At 52.7% G+C, this 21,446-nt stretch overlaps 1 protein-coding gene across 1 annotated transcript; it reads left to right on the forward strand.

Moving 5' to 3' along the window:
• Positions 1 to 5,775: 5,775 nt before the first annotated feature.
• On the forward strand, positions 5,776 to 16,521 carry LOC116937970 (cell cycle checkpoint control protein RAD9A-like). The gene is made up of 5 exons (XM_076063442.1): positions 5,776 to 5,809; positions 9,080 to 9,150; positions 11,370 to 11,546; positions 13,447 to 13,561; positions 16,417 to 16,521. The coding sequence occupies exons 1-5, from the start codon at positions 5,776 to 5,778 to the stop codon at positions 16,518 to 16,520; spliced, it is 501 nt and encodes a 166-aa protein (XP_075919557.1). The 3' UTR covers position 16,521.
• Positions 16,522 to 21,446: the final 4,925 nt, after the last annotated feature.

Raw genomic sequence — 21,446 nt, forward strand, 5'->3', positions numbered from 1 at the left:
CATTTTTATTCTTAAAATGTTTTTTTTTAAAAGTTGTAAATAATGAGGTGTTTAGAATTACACATCAGTTTTTATGTTTATAGAACGTTGTTTTTTTTACAAACAGTAATAAGAAATATTTTGTATTGCGTACGCTTGCTGAGGCTGCTTTGGTCACCCATAGAGTTCACAATTGGCTCTGTCGCCCCCTGCTGGTGAGAGCGGAGATGGCGCTGATGGGTGAGTGGTTGGGTGAGTGGGTGGGTGAGTAAGTGGTTCAGTGGGTGGGTGAGTGAGTGGGTGGGTGAGTGAGTAGGTGAGTAAGTGGGTGAGTGGGTGGGGGAGTGGGTGGGTGGGTGAGTGGGTGAGTGGGTGGGTGAGTGAGTGGGTGGGTGGGTGAGTGAGTAGGTGAGTGGGTGAGTGAGTGGGTGGGTGAGTGGGTGAGTGAGTGGTTGGGTGAGTGAGTAGGTGAGTGGTTGGGTGAGTGAGTAGGTGAGTGAGTGGGTGACTGAGTGAGTGGGTGAGTGAGTGGGTGACTGAGTGAGTGGGTGAGTGGTTGGGTGAGTGAGTAGGTGAGTAAGTGGGTGTGAGTGGGTGAGTGAGTGAGTAGGTGAGTAAGTGGGTGAGTGGGTGGGTGAGTGGGTGGGTGAGTGAGTGGGTGGGTGAGTGAGTGAGTGGGTGAGTGAGTGAGTAGGTGAGTAAGTGGGTGAGTGGGTGGGTGAGTGGGTGGGTGGATGAGTGGGTGAGTGAGTGGGTGGGTGGGTGAGTGGGTGAGTGGGTGGGTGAGTGGGTGAGTGAGTGGGTGGGTGAGTGGGTGAGTGAATGGGTGAGTGAGTGAGTGGGTGAGTGAGTGGGTGGGTGAGTGAGTGGGTGGGTGAGTGGGTGGGTGAGTGGGTGAGTGAGTGGGTGGGTGAGTGGGTGGGTGGGTGAGTGAGTGAGTGGGTGAGTGGTTGGGTGAGTGAGTAAGTGGGTGGGTGGGTGAGTGGGTGGGTGGGTGAATGGGTGGGTGAGTGGCTGAGTGAGTGGGTGGGTGAGTGGGTGACTGAGTGAGTGGGTGGGTGAGTGAGTGAGTGGTTGAGTGAGTGAGTAGGTGAGTAAGTGGGTGAGTGGGTGGGTGAGTGAGTGGGTGGGTGAGTGAGTGGGTGAGTGAGTGAGTAGGTGAGTAAGTGGGTGAGTGGGTGGGTGAGTGGGTGGGTGGATGAGTGGGTGAGTGAGTGGGTGGGTGAGTGGGTGGGTGAGTGGGTGAGTGAGTGGGTGGGTGAGTGGGTGAGTGAGTGGGTGGGTGAGTGGGTGAGTGAATGGGTGAGTGAGTGAGTGGGTGAGTGAGTGAGTGGGTGAGTGAGTGGGTGGGTGAGTGAGTGGGTGAGTAGGTGGGTGGGTGAGTGGGTGAGTGAGTGGGTGGGTGAGTGAGTGGGTGGGTGGGTGAGTGAGTGAGTGGGTGAGTGGTTGGGTGAGTGAGTAAGTGGGTGAGTGGGTGGGTGGGTGAGTGGGTGGGTGGGTGAGTGGGTGGGTGGGTGAATGGGTGGGTGAGTAGCTGAGTGAGTGGGTGGGTGAGTGGGTGACTGAGTGAGTGGGTGGGTGAGTGAGTGAGTGGTTGAGTGAGTGGGTGGGTGAGTGGGTGGGTGAGTGGGTGAGTGGGTGAGTGTGTGGTTGGGTGAGTAGGTGGGTGAGTGGGTGGGTGAGTGGGTGAGTGACTGGGTGAGTGAGTGGGTGACTTGAGTGAGTGGGTGGGTGAGTGAGTGGTTGAGAGAGTGGGTGAGTGACTGGGTGAGTGAATGGGTGGGTGAGTAGGTGAGTGAATGGGTGAGTGAGTGACTGGGTGAGTGAGTGAGTGAATGGGTGAGTGAGTGAATGGGTGAGTGAGTAGGTGAGTGACTGGGTGAGTGAATGGGTGGGTGACTGGGTGAGTGAGTGAGTGACTGGGTGAGTGAATGGGTGGGTGGGTGAGTGAGTGACTGGGTGAGTGAGTGGGTGAGTGAGTGGGTGGGTGAGTGAGTGAGTGGGAGTGTGAGTGACTGGGTGAGTGAATGGGTGGGTGAGTGAGTAGGTGAGTGAGTGGATGAGTGAGTGGGTGAGTGAGTGGGTGAGTGAGTGAGTGAATGGGTGGGTGAGTGAGTGGGTGAGTGAGTGAGTGGGTGAGTGAGTGGGTGGGTGAGTGAGTGGGTGAGTGACTGGGTGAGTGAATGGGTGGGTGAGTGAGTGAGTGGGTGAGTGAGTAGGTGAGTGAGTGGGTGAGTGAGTGAGTGAGTGGGTGCCTGAGTGAGTGAGTGGTTGAGTGGGTGAGTGACTGGGTGAGTGAATGGGTGGGTGAGTGAATGGGTGAGTGAGTGAGTGACTGGGTGAGTGAATGGGTGAGTGAGTGAGTGAATGGGTGAGTGAGTGACTGGGTGAGTGAATGGGTGAGTGAGTGAGTAGGTGAGTGACTGGGTGAGTGAATGGGTGGGTGACTGGGTGAGTGAGTGACTGGGTGAGTGAATGGGTGGGTGGGTGAGTGACTGGGTGAGTGAGTGAGTAGGTGAGTGAGTGGGTGAGTGAGTGGGTGAGTGAGTGGGTGAGTGAATGGGTGAGTGAGTGGGTGAGTGAATGGGTGAGTGAGTGGGTGAGTGGGTGAGTGAGTGAATGGGTGGGTGGGTGAGTGAGTGGGTGGGTGGGTGAGTGAGTGAATGGGTGAGTGAGTGACTGGGTGAGTGAATGGGTGAGTGAGTGAGTAGGTGAGTGACTGGGTGAGTGAATGGGTGGGTGACTGGGTGAGTGAGTGACTGGGTGAGTGAATGGGTGGGTGGGTGAGTGACTGGGTGAGTGAGTGAGTAGGTGAGTGAGTGGGTGAGTGAGTGGGTGAGTGAGTGGGTGAGTGAATGGGTGAGTGAGTGGGTGAGTGAATGGGTGAGTGAGTGGGTGAGTGGGTGAGTGAGTGAATGGGTGGGTGGGTGAGTGGGTGGGTGGGTGAGTGAGTGAATGGGTGAGTGACTGGGTGAGTGAGTGGGTGAGTGGGTGAGTGAGTGAGTGGGTGGGTGAGTGAGTGAGTGAGTGGGTGAGTGAGTGAGTTAGTGAGTGAGTGGGTGAGTGAGTGGGTGAGTGAGTGACTGGGTGAGTGAATGGGTGGGTGAGTGAGTAGGTGAGTGAGTGGGTGAGTGAGTAGGTGAGTGAGTGGGTGAGTGAGTGGGTGGGTGAGTGAGTGGGTGGGTGAGTGGGTGGGTGAGTGGGTGAGTGAGTGGGTGGGTGAGTGGGTGAGTGAGTGGGTGGGTGAGTGGGTGAGTGAATGGGTGAGTGAGTGAGTGGGTGAGTGAGTGAGTGGGTGAGTGAGTGGGTGGGTGAGTGAGTGGGTGAGTAGGTGGGTGGGTGAGTGGGTGGGTGAGTGGGTGAGTGAGTGGGTGGGTGAGTGAGTGGGTGGGTGGGTGAGTGAGTGAGTGAGTGGGTGAGTGGTTGGGTGAGTGAGTAAGTGGGTGAGTGGGTGGGTGGGTGAGTGGGTGGGTGGGTGGGTGAGTGGGTGGGTGGGTGAATGGGTGGGTGAGTAGCTGAGTGAGTGGGTGGGTGAGTGGGTGACTGAGTGGGTGACTGAGTGAGTGGGTGGGTGAGTGAGTGAGTGGTTGAGTGAGTGGGTGGGTGAGTGGGTGGGTGAGTGGGTGAGTGGGTGAGTGTGTGGTTGGGTGAGTAGGTGGGTGAGTGGGTGGGTGACTTGAGTGAGTGGGTGGGTGAGTGAGTGGTTGAGAGAGTGGGTGAGTGACTGGGTGAGTGAATGGGTGGGTGAGTAGGTGAGTGAATGGGTGAGTGAGTGACTGGGTGAGTGAGTGAGTGAATGGGTGAGTGAGTGAATGGGTGAGTGACTGGGTGAGTGAATGGGTGGGTGACTGGGTGAGTGAGTGACTGGGTGAGTGAATGGGTGGGTGGGTGAGTGAGTGACTGGGTGAGTGAGTGGGTGAGTGAGTGGGTGAGTGAGTGGGTGGGTGAGTGAGTGGGAGAGTGAGTGACTGGGTGAGTGAATGGGTGGGTGAGTGAGTAGGTGAGTGAGTGGGTGAGTGAGTGGGTGAGTGAGTGAGTGAATGGGTGGGTGAGTGAGTGGGTGAGTGAGTGAGTGGGTGAGTGAGTGGGTGGGTGAGTGAGTGGGTGAGTGACTGGGTGAGTGAATGGGTGGGTGAGTGAATGGGTGAGTGAGTGAGTGAGTGACTGGGTGAGTGAATGGGTGAGTGAGTGAGTGAATGGGTGAGTGAGTGACTGGGTGAGTGAATGGGTGAGTGAGTGAGTAGGTGAGTGACTGGGTGAGTGAATGGGTGGGTGACTGGGTGAGTGAGTGACTGGGTGAGTGAATGGGTGGGTGGGTGAGTGACTGGGTGAGTGAGTGAGTAGGTGAGTGAGTGGGTGAGTGAGTGGGTGAGTGAGTGGGTGAGTGAATGGGTGAGTGAGTGGGTGAGTGAATGGGTGAGTGAGTGGGTGAGTGAGTGAATGGGTGGGTGGGTGAGTGAGTGGGTGGGTGGGTGAGTGAGTGAATGGGTGAGTGACTGGGTGAGTGAGTGAGTGGGTGAGTGGGTGAGTGAGTGAGTGGGTGGGTGAGTGAGTGAGTGGGTGAGTGAGTGAGTAGGTGAGTGAGTGGGTGAGTGAGTGGGTGAGTGAATGGGTGAGTGAGTGGGTGAGTGAATGGGTGAGTGAGTGGGTGAGTGGGTGAGTGAGTGAATGGGTGAGTGAGTGACTGGGTGAGTGAATGGGTGAGTGAGTGAGTAGGTGAGTGACTGGGTGAGTGAATGGGTGGGTGACTGGGTGAGTGAGTGACTGGGTGAGTGAATGGGTGGGTGGGTGAGTGACTGGGTGAGTGAGTGAGTAGGTGAGTGAGTGGGTGAGTGAGTGGGTGAGTGAGTGGGTGAGTGAATGGGTGAGTGAGTGGGTGAGTGAATGGGTGAGTGAGTGGGTGAGTGGGTGAGTGAGTGAATGGGTGGGTGGGTGAGTGGGTGGGTGGGTGAGTGAGTGAATGGGTGAGTGACTGGGTGAGTGAGTGGGTGAGTGAGTGGGTGGGTGAGTGAGTGAGTGGGTGAGTGAGTGAGTTAGTGAGTGAGTGGGTGAGTGAGTGGGTGAGTGAGTGACTGGGTGAGTGAATGGGTGGGTGAGTGAGTAGGTGAGTGAGTGGGTGAGTGAGTAGGTGAGTGAGTGGGTGAGTGAGTGGGTGGGTGAGTGAGTGGGTGAGTGAGTAGGTGAGTGACTGGGTGAGTGAGTGAGTGGGTGAGTGTCTGGGTGAGTGAGTGAGACAACGTAGTGGCCTGGTATGCAGGAGCGCGTGTGGGTTCGCCCTGCCGTAAAAACAAAACGACAAAGCTCCATAGTTTAACGTTCACACTGATGGATCAATATTCACGGTTCCATCCAACAGTGGATTGATCACGTCTCTCGACGTCATCGATTATAAACATCGAAAGAATCGATTCGGGGTCGCCAGTCGACCAAAAGTTTAGCAATCGGCGATTCCGCTTTGAAAATAATGAGGGCGCAACGTTGGCTTAGATTCGTTGGAATCGACTCTGCTGAGCATTGGTCTTCCAACGTTATTGGTGGCGGACGGTGAATCGATTCAAAATCGGTTGATGAATCGATTCAGAATCGGTTGATGAATCGATTCAGAATCGGTTGGTGAATCGTGGGGACTCTGTGAGGAATCGATGGGCCAATGGCGTTTGGCGGGAAACGGGTACAGTAGTCGACGTTTATAAGAGTTAACAACATCAACAAATAAACAGCACAACAACAACAATAACTTATTATTCTTCGCATGTCGCGGCTCAGACATGAAGTGCGTTCTCCCCGGGAGCAGACATGAAGTGCGTTCTCCCCGGGAGCAATGTGAAAGGTCGGATTCGATTTTATTTTTGTTTTTAACATCAACATTTTTTTTTTACAATGTACGTGTATTTTTCGATTTAAAGCTTTCGTGACTGCAATGATTCATCTTCTTTGGTTCTTTCGGTAAAGTCACGTAGATTTGACGTTTCGGCCACAACACACGCGGCCTTCATCAGGTGAAGGGACGAGACTGTCCGGTAGGACAGCGCTGGAGTGAAAGAGCCACGTTCAGATCGCGACCTTTAAGCTCTGTGAGAGGAAACAAAGCGCCTTGACAAAGGAATTAGCATATAATTTAGCATTGAAATAGCTGAATGATTAGCTTGTTACTCATACAATTTAGCATTGAAATAGCTAAGTTAAAGCATACACGTTAAAGTCAGAGCATACACATTCACCGAGGCACTTAGTACAAATCAAACAGGAGAATTTAGCATTGAAATAACTACGTGACTTTACCGAAAGAACCAAAGAAAATGTACGTGTATATTTGTTGTTGTTAAAAAATCAACATTATTTAACGATGCATTAATTTTTTTTCTTCCTTTTAATCAACATCCGGCAATGGGGGTTTAAAAAAAAAAAATTTACTCGACATTATTTGATGATAATTTACCTCAGAAATGTTTGCGTGCGGTTTTTTTAACTTACGATTGAGGCTCACTGAGCCAGACTAAGGCTCCCACAGGGTTCAGTGTTAATCACTGAGGCTCATATAGTCAGACTGAGGCTCCCACAGGGTTCAGTGTTAATCACTGAGACTCACAGAGCCAGACTGAGGCTCCCACAGGGTTCAGTGTTAATCACTGAGACTCACAGAGCCAGACTAAGTCTCCCACAGGGTTCAGTGTTAATCGCTGTGAGGCTCACAGAGCCAGACTAAGGCTCCCACAGGGTTCAGTGTTAATCACTGAGACTCACAGAACCATACTGGGACTCCCACAGGGTTCAGTGTCAATCACTGAGGCTCACAGAGCCAGACTAAGGCTCCCACAGGGTTCAGTGTTAATCACTGAGGCTCACAGAGCCAGACTGAGGCTCCCACAGGGTTCAGTGTTAATCACTGAGACTCACAGAGCCAGACTGAGGCTCCCACAGGGTTCAGTGTTAATCACTGAGACTCACAGAGCCAGACTGAGGCTCCCACAGGGTTCAGTGTTAATCACTGAGACTCACAGAGCCAGACTAAGGCTCCCACAGGGTTCAGTGTTAATCACTGAGACTCACAGAGCCAGACTGAGGCTCCCACAGGGTTCAGTGTTAATCACTGAGACTCACAGAGCCAGACTGAGGCTCCCACAGGGTTCAGTGTTAATCACTGAGACTCACAGAGCCAGACTAAGGCTCCCACAGGGTTCAGTGTTAATCACTGAGGCTCATATAGTCAGACTAAGGCTCCCACAGGGTTCAGTGTTAATCACTGAGGCTCATATAGTCAGACTGAGGCTCCCACAGGGTTCAGTGTTAATCACTGTGACTCACAGAGTCAGACTAAGGCTCCCACAGGGTTCAGTGTTAATCACTGAGACTCACAGAGCCAGACTGAGGCTCCCACAGGGTTCAGTGTTGATCACTGAGACTCACAGAGCCAGACTTAAGGCTCCCACAGGGTTCAGTGTTAATCACTGAGACTCACAGAGCCAGACTGAGCCTCCCACAGGGTTCAGTGTTAATCACTGAGACTCACAGAGCCAGACTAAGGCTCCCACAGGGTTCAGTGTTAATCACTGAGGCTCACAGAGCCAGACTGAGGCTCCCACAGGGTTCAGTGTTAATTACTGAGACTCAGAGCCAGACTGAGGCTCCCACAGGGTTCAGTGTTAATCACTGAGGCTCATATAGTCAGACTGAGGCTCCCACAGGGTTCAGTGTTAGTCACTGAGACTCACAGAGCCAGACTTAAGGCTCCCACAGGGTTCATTGTTAATCACTGAGACTCACAGAGCCAGACTGAGGCTCCCACAGGGTTCAGTGTTAATAACTGAGGCTCACAGAGCCAGATTGAGGCTCCCACAGGGTTCGGTGTTAATCACTGAGACTCACAGAGCCAGACTGAGGCTCCCACAGGGTTCAGTGTCAATCACTGAGACTCACAGAGCCAGACTGAGGCTCCCACAGGGTTCAGTGTTAATCACTGAGACTCACAGAGCCAGACTAAGGCTCCCACAGGGTTCAGTGTTAATCACTGAGGCTCATATAGTCAGACTAAGGCTCCCACAGGGTTCAGTGTTAATCACTGAGGCTCATATAGTCAGACTGAGGCTCCCACAGGGTTCAGTGTTAATCACTGTGACTCACAGAGTCAGACTAAGGCTCCCACAGGGTTCAGTGTTAATCACTGAGACTCACAGAGCCAGACTGAGGCTCCCACAGGGTTCAGTGTTGATCACTGAGACTCACAGAGCCAGACTTAAGGCTCCCACAGGGTTCAGTGTTAATCACTGAGACTCACAGAGCCAGACTGAGGCTCCCACAGGGTTCAGTGTTAATCACTGAGACTCACAGAGCCAGACTGAGGCTCCCACAGGGTTCAGTGTTAATCACTGAGACTCACAGAGCCAGACTAAGGCTCCCACAGGGTTCAGTGTTAATCACTGAGGCTCACAGAGCCAGACTGAGGCTCCCACAGGGTTCAGTGTTAATCGCTGAGGCTCATTGAGCCAGACTGAGGCTCCCACAGGGTTCAGTGTTAATCACTGAGGCTCACAGAGCCAGACTGAGGCTCCCACAGGGTTCAGTGTTAATCACTGAGACTCACAGAGCCAGACTGAGGCTCCCACAGGGTTCAGTGTTAATCACTGAGGCTCAGAGCCAGACTGAGGCTCCCATATGACTGTTGTTGTGCTGATGATGATGATGTAATGATGATGACGATGTGCTGATGATGATTTGATGATGTAATTCTGATGTGATGATGATGACGATTTGATGATGATGACGATGTGCTGATAATGATGATGTGATGGTATGATGATGATTTGATGATGACGATATGATGATGTGCTGATGCTGATGATGTGCTGATGATGATGATGATGTGCTGATGATGATGAGGTGATGATGATGTGCTGCTGATGATGATGTGATGATGATGATGTAGTGATGATGATGTGATGATGATGATGACGTGCTGATGATGTGATGATGATATGATGATTATTTGATGATGATGTGATGCTGCTGTGATGTTGATGTGCTGATGATGATGTGATGATGATGTGATGATGATGACGATGATGTGCTGATTATGATAATGTGATGATGATGATGTTTGCAGTGTTGGGCAGAGCCGTTCAGTCCCTTGCGAAATTTGGAGAAGAAATTCACCTGGCAGCCTTACCTGAGGGGGTGAGTGAGTGAGTGGGTGAGTGGGTGGTTGAGTGGGTGGGTGGGTGAGTGGGTGAGTGTGTGGGTGAGTGGGTGGGTGAGTGGTTGAGTGGGTGGGTGGGTGAGTGGGTGGGTGAGTGGGTGAGTGGGTGGGTGAGTGTGTGGGTGAGTGGGTAGGTGGTTGAGTGTGTGACTGGGTGGGTGAGTGGGTGGATGGGTGGGTGAGTGAGTGGTTGAGTGGGTGGGTGAGTGGGTGAGTGAGTGGGTTGGTGGGTGGGTGAGTGGGTGAGTGTGTGGGTGAGTGGGTGAGTGAATGAGTGAGTGAGTGGATGAGTGAGTGGGTGGGTGAGTGAGTGGGTGGGTGAGTGAGTGGGTGGATGAGTGAATGGGTGAGTGGGTGAGTGAGTGAGTGGGTGGGTGGGTGAGTGAGTGTGTGAGTGAGTGAGTGGGTGAGTGGGTGGGTGGGTGAGTGAGTGGGTGGGTGGGTGAGTGTGTGGGTGAGTTGGTGGGTGGGTGTGTGGGTAGGTGAGTGAGTGAGTGGGTGGGTGAGTGGGTGGATGAGTGGGTGAGTGAGTGGCTGAGTGAGTGGCTGGGTGAGTGAGTGGGTGGATGAGTGAATGGGTGAGTAGGTGAGTGAATAAGTGAATGGGTGAGTGAGTGAATGAGTGAGTGGGTGTGTGAGTGAATGAGTGAGTGGGTGTGTGAGTGTGTGTGTGAGTGAGTTGGTAGGTGGGTGGGTGAGTGAGTTGGTGGGTGGGTGAGTGAGTGAGTGGTAGAGTGAGTTGGTGGGTGGGTGAGTGAGTGGTAGAGTGAGTTGGTGGGTGGGTGAGTTAGTTGTAGAGTGAGTTGATGGGTGGGTGGTAAAGTGAGTTGGTGGGTGGTAGAGTGAGTTGGTGGGTGGGTGAGCGGGTGAGTTGGTGGGTGAGTGAGTGGTAGAGTGATATGGTGAGTGAGTGGTAGAGTGAGTTGGTGGGTGGTAGAGTGAGCTGGTGAGTAAGTTGGTGAGTGGGTGAGTGAGTGAGTGGGTGGGTGAGTGGGTGAGTGGGTGGGTGAGTGTGTAAGTGTGTGACTGAGTGTGTGAGTGACTGAGTGAGTGACTGAGTGAGTGAGTGACTGAGTGAGTGACTGAGTGAGTGACTGACTGACTGAGTGAGTGACTGAGTGAGTGAGTGACTGAGTGACTGACTGAGTGAGTGACTGAGTGAGTGACTGAGTGAGTGAGTGACTGAGTGACTGAGTGAGTGAGTGACTGAGTGAGTGACTGAGTGAGTGAGTGAGTGACTGAGTGAGTGACTGAGTGAGTGACTGAGTGAGTGAGTGAGTGACTGAGTGAGTGACTGAGTGAGTGACTGAGTGAGTGAGTGACTGAGTGAGTGACTGAGTGACTGAGTGTGTGAGTGACTGAGTGTGTGAGTGACTGAGTGAGTGACTGAGTGAGTGAGCGAGTGTGTAAGTGAGTGAGTGACTGAGTGACTGACTGAGTGACTGAGTGTGTGAGTGAACGAGTGAGTGAGTGACTGAGTGAGTGAGTGAGTGAACGAGTGAGTGAGTGAGTGAGTGAGTGACTGAGTGAGTGAGTGAGTGACTGAGTGAGTGAGTGAGTGACTGAGTGAGTGAGTGACTGAGTGAGTGACTGAGTGACTGACTGAGTGAGTGAGCGAGCGTGTGAGTGAGTAAGTGTGTGAGTGTGTAAGTGACTGAGTGAGTGAGTGAGTGTATGAGTGACTGAGTGAGTGAGTGAACGAGTGAATGAGTGTGTGTGTGAGTGAGTGAGTGAACGAGTGAGTGAGTGAGTGAACGAGTGAGTGAATGAGTGAGTGACTGAGTGAGTGAGTGAGTGACTGAGTGAGTGAGTGACTGAGTGAGTGACTGAGTGACTGACTGAGTGACTGAGTGAGTGAGTGACTGAGTGAGTGAGCGAGCGACTGAATGAGTGACTGAGTGACTGAGTGAGTGACTGAGTGAGTGAGCGAGTGTGTAAGTGACTGAGTGAGTGAGTGTGTGAGTGAGTGACTGAGTGACTGAGTGAGTGAGTGACTGAGTGAGTGACTGAGTGACTGACTGAGTGAGTGAGTGAGCGAGCGTGTGAGTGAGTGAGTGAGCGAGCGTGTGAGTGAGTAAGTGTGTGAGTGTGTAAGTGACTGAGTGAGTGAGTGAGCGAGCGAGTGAATGAGTGTGTGTGTGAGTGAGTGAGTGAACGAGTGAGTGAGTGAGTGTGCGAGCGTGTGGTGTGTCCCCAGCTCTCCCTGCGTGCCGTCAACTCGTGCCGCTCGGCCTACGCCAGTTTCCTCCTCTCCCACCTCTGCTTCCTGCACTACGAGCACCGTCGCCGTGGCGATGGAGGTCGTCTCCGTGGCGACCGTTGCCAGGGCGACGACGTTGCCGAGGAGACCTTCCGCTGCAGGATCAGCGTGAAGGTACCGGCAAACATGGAGGCGGAAACATTACGCTCTGGGGTGGTGTTTTTCTGCCGCATCAAAGGGACGATGGACGGGGCCATGTACCGTCAAATCTGGGGTGAGAACCTCCTTCCCTCGGCCAGGGCACTGAAAATGGGTCGTGGATGGGCATTCCGGCATGACAATGACCCAAAAAACACACGGCCAAATCAACAAAGGAGTGGCTCAAGAAGAAGCACATTAAGGTCCTGGAGTGGGCCTAGCCAGTCTCCAGACCTTAATCCCGTAGGAAAATCTGTGGAGGGAGCTGAAGGTTCGAGTTGCCAAACGTCAGCCTCGAAACCTTAATGACTTGGAGAAGATCTGCAAAAGAGGAGTGGGACAAAATCCCTCCTGAGATGTGTCCAAAACCTGGTGGCCAACTACAAGAAACGTCTGACCTCTGTGATTGCCAACAAGGGTTTTGCCACCAAATGCTAAGTCACGTTTTGCAGAGGGGTCAAATACTTATTTCCCTCATTAAAATGCAAATCGATTTATAACATTTTTGACATGCGTTTTTCTGGATTTTTGTTGTTATTATTCTGTCTCTCACTGTTCAAATAAACCTACCATTAAAATTCTAGACTGATCATTTCTTTGTCAGCGGGCAAACGTACAAAATCAGCAGGGGATCAAATACTTTTTTCCCTCACTGTACATGGCCGGGAGTCGGAGCCATTCCCTGTACACCTTGGGGTGCGACAGGGATGTCCTCTGGCTCCCACATTATTTAACATTTATTTCGACCACGTAGTTCGTGAAGCCCTCAGTAGCTGTACCGGGGGAATCTCCATATGGTACAGATATAATGGGAGGCTGATCGATGCCCGGGTGCGGTCAAGGGATGGCTCCCTATTGCTCAACCACGTTATGTATGCTGATGATTTGGTAATAGCTGCTCATTCAGAGGAGGAGTTGGAGACGCTGCTGCTGAGACTGGAGCATGCCACTAAGAGGTGGGGCCTTACCATCAGCCCCACCAAAACTAAGCACCTGCCTGGGTATTTTGTACCATCGGACACTGCACCCCCACAACTCCCAATCGGTGATGGGACAGTTGTGGGGAGAGTGGAGAGTTTCCCATACCTGGGAAGTGTGCTTATGACCGGCTCCAGTTTAACAGCAGAGGTCTCACTCCGAATCAGTCGAGCTGCAATATCTTTTCATCGGTTGCGTAACGCTGTGTGGAAGCTACCTGGTCTGTCGCTCCGCACTAAGCTTCAGGTCTTCTCGGCCACGGTCATTCCCTCCCTTCTCTACGCTTGCGAAAGGTGGACCCCCCTAATGGAACATCTTCGCAGGTTAGAAACATTTAGGCTGGCCTGCCTACGATCAATCCTGGGTTTAACCAGGCTGGATTGTGTTAGGAGCTCACAAATCCTCGAAAGATCTGGGCAAAGTCCCATCGGTGAGCTCCTCCGGCAGGCAAGGCTGCGTTGGCTGGGTCATGTAGCCCGCATGCCCAGCCACCGCATGCCGAAACAGCTTTTGTTCGGCCGGATCGAGGGGACTAAACGGGCGCGGCACGGGCTAGAGAAGAGATGGAGTGATGTGGTACAGGAGGACGTGGAGCTGAGTGGACTTGCCGATGACCGGTACCAGCGGTGTCAAGATCGGCCTCTGTGCATCAGCCAGTCATCTCAGTCAGTCGACCCGTGGCACCTGGGTCTGCCCCGTGACCTCCTGCCAGCGGGCGTTCGACACTTCACGTGGCCTCAAGGTGCACATGGCCTGGCACAAGCGTCGTGGTGACGTCACCGCCACTTAGTGGCGAATGGCGGTTGTTGTGTCTGTGTGTATGTGTCTGTGTGTGTCTGTGTGTGTGTGTGTGTGTCTGAGTGTATCTATGTGTGTGTATCTGTGTGTCTGTGTGTAGGCCATGCTGTCTGTGTTCAGGGCCACGGGCTCGCTGGACAAAGCGGTGGAGCAGTGCCGCATTATACTCAACCCCAAAACGTGTCGCCTCATCATCCAGATGCGGTGTTTCCGCGGTAACGCAGCTCACCACCCTCAAGTCTGTGGGGGCTCTGTGGGTCTCACTCACTCACCCACTCACTCACCCATTCACTCACCCACTCACCCACTCACTCACTCACCCACTCACCCACTCACCCACTCACCCACTCACTCACTCATTCACTCACCCATTCACTCACCCACTCACCCACTCACTCACCCACTCACCCACTCACCCACTCACTCACTCACCCACTCACCCACTCACCCACTCACTCACTCACCCACTCACCCACTCATTCACCCACTCATTCACCCACTCATTCACCCATTCACTCACTCACTCACCCACTCACCCACTCAATCACCCACTCATTCACCCACTCATTCACCCATTCACTCACTCACTCACCCACTCACTCACTCACTCACCCACCCACGCACTCACTCACCCACTCACTCACCCACCCACTCACTCACCCACTCACTCACTCACTCACCCACTCACTCACCCACTCACAAACTCACTCACCCACCCACTCACTCACCCACTCACTCGCTCACTCACCCGCTCACTCACCCGCTCACTCACCCGCTCACTCACCCACTCACTCACCCACTCACTCACCCACTCACCCGTTCACTCACCCACTCACGCACCCACACACTCAGTCACTCACTCACTCACCCACTCAGTAACTCACTCACCCACTCACTAACTCACTCACCCACTGACCCACTCACGCACCCACTCACTCTGTCAATCACCCACCCACTCATCCACCCACCCACTTATTCACTCACCCACTCATCCACCCACCCACTCACCCACACACTCAGTAACTCACTCACCCACTCACCCACTCACTCACCCACTCACCCACTTATTCACTCACCCACCCATCCACCCATTCATTCATTCAACCACTCGCTTACTCACCAATTGGCGATCTTTACGACACATCGCACCCGGTACTCATTTGAGGCTGAGTCCACCTAGGGGATGCCCAGGACCGGTTCAGATAATTGTCACTGGCGGCGTTGGCCGTGAGCGGGAATGGAACTCGAGTCTCTGCTGGGTTCGTAGCGCAGCGTAGCGCTAACCACTACACTACCGCTCCCCACATACACACACAGACACACACACAGAGACACACAGACACACACAGACCCACACACACACAGACACACACTCAGACACACGGACACACACACAAAGACAAAGCTCCCCCGTATAGCCTTAACAGACTGTAGGGGCAAGTGCTGTTAGCGAGCAGCACCTATGAAGGCAGGAACGGTACACGAGGGGGTGGGTGGCCAGCACCACGCCCGACCGCCTTTGTCTCCCCAGTGGCGATGTTTACACACCGCACCAGGTACTCATTTGAGGCCGAGTCGACCTAGGGGAGGCCCAGGACCGGTTCAGATAATCGTCACTGTGGTGTTGGCCGTGAGCGGGAATCGAACCCGGGTCGCCAGGTTCATAGCGCAGCGTAGCGCTAACCACTACTACACTATCACTCCCACACACAGACACAGTGACACACAGTGACACACACACAGTGACACACACACAGACACAAACAGACACACACACAGAGACACAGACACACACACAGTGACACACACACAGTGACACACACACAGACACAAACAGACACACACACACAGAGACACAGACACACACACAGTGACACACACACACAGTGACACACACAGACACACACACAGACACACACAGACACACACAGACACACATACACACACACAGTGACACACACACACAGTGACACACACACACACACACAGTGACACACACACACACAGTGACACACACACACAGACAGACACACACACAGTGACACACACACGCCCATACACGCAGCGTGATGCTGTGGTGGTTGTTGTTGTGGTTGTTGTTGATGGTTGTTGTGCTTGTTATTGTGGTTGTTATTGTGCTGGTTGTTGTGGTTGATTGTTGTTGTGCTTGTTATTGTGGTTGTTGTTACTGTGGTGGTTGTTGTGGTTGTTGTTGATTGTTGTTGTTGTGCTTGTTATTGTGGTTGTTATTGTGCTGGTTGTTGTTGTGGTTGATTGTTGTTGTTGTGCTTGTTATTGTGGTTGTTGTTGTTACTGTGGTGGTTGTTGTTACTGTGGTGGTTGTTGTTGTGGTGGTTGTTGTTGATTGTTGTTGTTGTGCTTGTTATTGTGGTGGTTGTTGTTGAGGTGGTTGTTGTTGTGGTGGTTGTTACTGTGGTGGTTGTTGTTATTGTGGTTGTTGTTGTGGTGGTTGTTGATTGTTGTTGTTATTGTGGTGGTTGTTGTTGTTGTTGTGGTTTTTGGTTGTTGTTGTTATTGTGGTTGTTGATTGTTGTTGTGGTGATTGTTGTTGTTGTGGTGATTGTTGTTGTGGTGATTGTTGTTGTTGTGGTGATTGTTGTTGTTGTGGTTGTTGTTGTGGTGGTTGTTGATTGTTGTTGTTGTGGTTTTTGGTTGTTGTTGTTATTGTGGTGGTTGTTGTTGTTATTGTGGTTGTTGATTGTTGTTGTGGTGATTGTTGATTGTTGTGGTGATTGTTGATTGTTGTTGTGGTGATTGTTGTTGTGGTGATTGTTGTTGTGGTGATTGTTGTTGTTGTGGTGATTGTTGTTGTTGTGGTGATTATTGTTGTTGTTGTGTTGATTGTTGTTGTGGTGATTATTGTTGTTGTTGTTGTGTTGATTGTTGTTGTGGTGATTATTGTTGTTGTTGTGGTGATTGTTGTTGTGGTGATTATTGTTGTTGTTGTTGTGTTGATTGTTGTTGTGGTGATTATTGTTGTTGTTGTTGTTGTGGTGATTGTTGATTGTTGTTGTGGTGATTATTATTATTGTTGTTGTTGTTGCTGCAGGCGTCACCACGACCCGCCATCTGTGCTTCTCTGACGTGGACAATGTGGAGGCCTCCTTCAGTAAAAGCGGCAGCCCCAACGAGCTGAGAGCACCAGCGAGGTGAGGGTGGGACACTAGTGGGGGGGGTGGGTGGGGGGGGGTGGGGGGTGGGGGGTGTGGGTGGGGGGTGGGTGGGTGAGTGAGTGAGTGAGTGTGTGAGTGTGTGAGTGAGTGGGTGAGTGAGTGAGTGAGTTGATGGGTGGGTGAGTTGGTGGGTGAGTGGAAGAGTGAGCTGGTAGGTGAGTGAGTGAGTGAGTAGGTGAGTGAGTGAGTGATTGAGTGGGTGAGTGAGTGAGTGTGTGAGTGAGTGAGTGAGTTGGTGGGTGAGTGAGTGGTAGAATGAGTGGGTGAGTGGTAGAGTGAGTTAGTGAGTGAGTGAGTGGGTGAGTGAGTGTGTGAGTTGGTGATTGGTTGAATGGGTGAGGGGTAGAGTGAATTGGTGGGTGAGTGGGTGGGTGAGTGAGTTGGTGAGTGGGTGAGTGAGTGAGTAGGTGAGTGAGTAGGTGAGTGAGTGGGTGAATGAGTGAGTTGGTGGGTGGGTGGGGGAGTTGGTGGGTGAGTGAGTGAGTAGGTGAGTGAGTAGGTGAGTGAGTGGGTGAGTGAGTGTGTGTGAGTGAGTGAGTGAGTGGGTGGGTGAGTGAGTTGGTCAGTGAGTGACTGAGTTGGTGGGTGGGTGAGTTGGTGGGTGAGTGGTAGAGTGAGCTGGTGAGTGAGTCAGTGAGTTGTTGAGTGGTAGAGTGAAAGAGTGGTTGAGTGAGTGAGTAGGTGAGTGAGTGGGTGAGTGAGTAGGTGAGTGACTAGGTGAGTGAGTAGGTGAGTGAGTGGATGAGTGGGTGAATGAGTGAGTGAGTAGGTGAGTGAGTGGGTGAGTGAGTGAGTTGGTGTGTGAGTGAGTAGGTGAGTGAGTGGGTGAGCGAGTGGGTGAGCGGGTGAGTGAGTGGGTGAGTGAGTGAGTGAGTTGATGGGTGGGTGAGTTGGTGGGTGAGTGGAAGAGTGAGCTGGTAGGTGAGTGAGTGAGTGAGTAGGTGAGTGAGTGAGTGTGTGAGTGAGTGGGTGAGTAGGTGAGTGAGTGAGTGAGTGGGTGAGCGAGTGGGTGAGCGAGTGAGTGAGTGGGTGAGTGAGTGGGTGAGTGAGTTGATGGGTGGGTGAGTTGGTGGGTGAGTGGAAGAGTGAGCTGGTAGGTGAGTGAGTGAGGGAGTAGGTGAGTGAGTGAGTGAGTGATTGAGTGGGTGAGTGAGTGAGTGTGTGAGTGAGTGAGTGAGTTGGTGGGTGAGTGAGTGGGTGAGTGGTAGAGTGAGTTGGTGAGTGAGTGGTAGAATGAGTGGGTGAGTGGTAGAGTGAGTTAGTGAGTGAGTGAGTGGGTGAGTGAGTGAGTTGGTGATTGGTTGAGTGGGTGAGGGGTAGAGTGAATTGGTGGGTGAGTGGGTGGGTGAGTGAGTTGGTGAGTGAGTGAGTAGGTGAGTGAGTGGGTGAATGAGTGAGTTGGTGGGTGGGTGGGGGAGTTGGTGGGTGAGTGAGTGAGTAGGTGAGTGAGTAGGTGAGTGAGTGGGTGAGTGAGTGTGTGTGAGTGAGTGAGTGGGTGGGTGAGTGAGTTGGTCAGTGAGTGACTGAGTTGGTGGGTGGGTGAGTTGGTGGGTGAGTGGTAGAGTGAGCTGGTGAGTGAGTCAGTGAGTTGTTGAGTGGTAGAGTGAAAGAGTGGTTGAGTGAGTGAGTAGGTGAGTGAGTGGGTGAGTGAGTAGGTGAGTGACTAGGTGAGTGAGTAGGTGAGTGAGTGGATGAGTGGGTGAATGAGTGAGTGAGTAGGTGAGTGAGTGGGTGAGTGAGTGAGTTGGTGTGTGAGTGAGTAGGTGAGTGAGTGGATGAGTGGGTGAATGAGTGAGTGAGTAGGTGAGTGAGTGGGTGAGTGAGTGAGTTGGTGTGTGAGTGAGTAGGTGAGTGAGTGGGTGAGCGAGTGGGTGAGCGGGTGAGTGAGTGGGTGAGTGAGTGAGTGAGTTGATGGGTGGGTGAGTTGGTGGGTGAGTGGAAGAGTGAGCTGGTAGGTGAGTGAGTGAGTGAGTAGGTGAGTGAGTGAGTGTGTGAGAAGTGGGTGAGTAGGTGAGTGAGTGAGTGAGTGGGTGAGCGAGTGGGTGAGCGAGTGAGTGAGTGGGTGAGTGAGTTGATGGGTGGGTGAGTTGGTGGGTGAGTGGAAGAGTGAGCTGGTAGGTGAGTGAGTGAGGGAGTAGGTGAGTGAGTGAGTGAGTGATTGAGTGGGTGAGTGAGTGAGTGTGTGAGTGAGTGAGTGAGTTGGTGGGTGAGTGAGTGGGTGAGTGGTAGAGTGAGTTGGTGAGTGAGTGGTAGAATGAGTGGGTGAGTGGTAGAGTGAGTTAGTGAGTGAGTGAGTGGGTGAGTGAGTGTGTGAGTTGGTGATTGGTTGAGTGGGTGAGGGGTAGAGTGAATTGGTGGGTGAGTGGGTGGGTGAGTGAGTTGGTGAGTGAGTGAGTAGGTGAGTGAGTGGGTGAATGAGTGAGTTGGTGGGTGGGTGGGGGAGTTGGTGGGTGAGTGAGTGTGTAGGTGAGTAAGTAGGTGAGTGAGTAGGTGAGTGAGTGGGTGAGTGAGTGTGTGAGTGAGTGAGTGGGTGGGGTGAGTGAGTTGGTCAGTGAGTGACTGAGTTGGTGGGTGGGTGAGTTGGTGGTTGAGTGGTAGAGTGAGCTGGTGAGTGAGTCAGTGAGTTGTTGAGTGGTAGAGTGAAAGAGTGGTTGAGTGAGTGAGTAGGTGAGTGAGTGGGTGAGTGAGTAGGTGAGTGACTAGGTGAGTGAGTAGGTGAGTGAGTGGATGAGTGGGTGAATGAGTGAGTGAGTAGGTGAGTGAGTGGGTGAGTGAGTGAGTTGGTGTGTGAGTGAGTGAGTGAGTAGGTGAGTGAGTGGGTGAGCGAGTGGGTGAGCGAGTGAGTGAGTGGGTGAGTGAGTGGGTGAGTGAGTGAGTGAGTTGATGGGTGGGTGAGTTGGTGGGTGAGTGGAAGAGTGAGCTGGTAGGTGAGTGAGTGAGTGAGTAGGTGAGTGAGTGACTGTGTGAGTGAGTGGGTGAGTAGGTGATTGAGTGAGTAAGTGTGTGAGTGAGTGGGTGAGCGAGTGGGTGAGCGAGTGAGTGAGTGGGTGAGTGAGTGGGTGAGTGAGTGAGTGAGTTGATGGGTGGGTGAGTTGGTGGGTGAGTGGAAGAGTGAGCTGGTAGGTGAGTGAGTGAGTGAGTAGGTGAGTGAGTGAGTGAGTGATTGAGTGGGTGAGTGAGTGAGTGTGTGAGTGAGTGAGTTGGTGGGTGAGTGAGTGGGTGAGTGGTAGAGTGAGTTGGTGAGTGAGTGGTAGAATGAGTGGGTGTGTGGTAGAGTGAGTTAGTGAGTGAGTGAGTGGGTGAGTGAGTGTGTGAGTTGGTGATTGGTTGAGTGGGTGAGGGGTAGAGTGAATTGGTGGGTGAGTGGGTGGGTGAGTGAGTTGGTGAGTGGGTGAGTGAGTGAGTAGGTGAGTGAGTAGGTGAGTGAGTGGGTGAATGAGTGAGTTGGTGGGTGGGTGGGGGAGTTGGTGGGTGAGTGAGTGAGTAGGTGAGTGAGTAGGTGAGTGAGTGGGTGAGGGATGAGTGTGATGTGTGAGTGAGTGAGTGAGTGGGTGGGTGAGTGAGTTGGTCAGTGTTTTTTCAAGTGACTGAGTTGGTGGGTGAGTTGGTGGGTGAGTGGTAGAGTGAGCTGGTGAGTGAGTCAGTGAGTTGTTGAGTGCTAGAGTGAAAGAGTGGTTGAGTGAGTGAGTAGGTGAGTGAGTGGGTGAGTGAGTAGGTGAGTGACTAGGTGAGTGAGTAGGTGAGTGAGTGGATGAGTGGGTGAATGAGTGAGTGAGTAGGTGAGTGAGTGGGTGAGTGAGTGAGTTGGTGTGTGAGTGAGTGAGTGAGTAGGTGAGTGAGTGGGTGAGTGAGTGGGTGGGTTAGTGATAGAGTAGGTGAGTGAGTAGGTGAGTGAGTGAGTGGGTGTGTAAGTGAGTTGGTGGGTGAGTGGTAGAATGAGCTGGTGGGTGAATGAGTGAGTTGGTGAGTGGTAGAGTGAGCTGGTAGGTGACTGAGTGAGTTAGTAGGTGAGTGAGTGAGTGAGTGATTGAGTGGGTGAGTTGGTGTGTGAGTGAGTGGTAGAGTGAGTTGGTGAGCAAGTGGTAGAGTGTGTGAGTGAGTGTGTGAGTGAGTGAGTGGGTGAGCGATTGGGTGAGTGAGTGGGTGAGTGAGTGGGTGAGTGAGTGGTGAGCGAGTGGGTGAGTGAGTGAGTGAGTGGGTGAGTGAGTGAGTGGGTGAGTGAGTGAGTGAGTTGATGGGTGGGTGAGTTGGTGGGTGAGTGAGTGAGTGAGTAGGTGAGTGAGTGAGTGAGTGGGTGAGTGAGTGTGTGAGCGAGTGGGTGAGTGAGTGAGTGGGTGAGTGAGTGGGTGAGTGAGTGAGTGAGTCAGTGGGTGAGTGAGTGGGTGAATGAGTTGGCGAGTGGGTGAGTGAGTGAGTGGTGAGTGAGTGGGTGAGTGAGTGAGTGTGTGAGTGAGTGAGTGAGTGGGTGAGTGAGTTGGCGAGTGAGTGGGTGAGTGGGTGAGTGGGTGAGTGAGTGAGTGAGTGGGTGAGTGAGTGGGTGAGTGGGTGAGTGGGTGAGTGAGTGAGTGAGTTGGTGAGTGAGTGAGTGAGTTAGTGAGTGAGTGAGTTGGTGAGTGAGTGAGTGGGTGAGTGTGGAGGTGGTGAGTGTGTGGGTGAGTGAGTGAGTGGGTGAGTGAGTGAGTGAGTGGGTGAGTGAGTGAGTGGGTGAGTGAGTGAGTGGGTGAGTGAGTGAGTGGGTGAGTGAGTGGGTGAGTGAGTGAGTCAGTGGGTGAGTGAGTGGGTGAATGAGTTGGCGAGTGGGTGAGTGAGTGAGTGGTGAGTGAGTGGGTGAGTGAGTGAGTGTGTGAGTGAGTGAGTGAGTGGTGAGTGAGTTGGCGAGTGAGTGGGTGAGTGGGTGAGTGAGTGG

Source organism: Petromyzon marinus, unplaced genomic scaffold (assembly GCF_048934315.1).
Source record: "Petromyzon marinus isolate PM22_M1 ecotype Great Lakes invasive population unplaced genomic scaffold, UKy_Petmar_22M1.pri1.0 PM_Scaffold_120, whole genome shotgun sequence".
NCBI classification, from domain to species: Eukaryota; Metazoa; Chordata; class Hyperoartia; order Petromyzontiformes; family Petromyzontidae; genus Petromyzon; species Petromyzon marinus.

What these genes read in the sequence shown, in the direction of transcription:
- LOC116937970 (XM_076063442.1), top strand. Translation starts at nt 5,776, where the DNA reads ATGAAGTGCGTTCTCCCCGGGAGCAATGTGAAAG. An exon ending in TGGCAGCCTTACCTGAGGGG is followed by an intron (nt 9,151 to 11,369) that starts GTGAGTGAGTGA and finishes GTGTGTCCCCAG; the next exon opens with CTCTCCCTGCGTGCCGTCAA. An exon ending in GCTGCAGGATCAGCGTGAAG is followed by an intron (nt 11,547 to 13,446) that starts GTACCGGCAAAC and finishes GTCTGTGTGTAG; the next exon opens with GCCATGCTGTCTGTGTTCAG.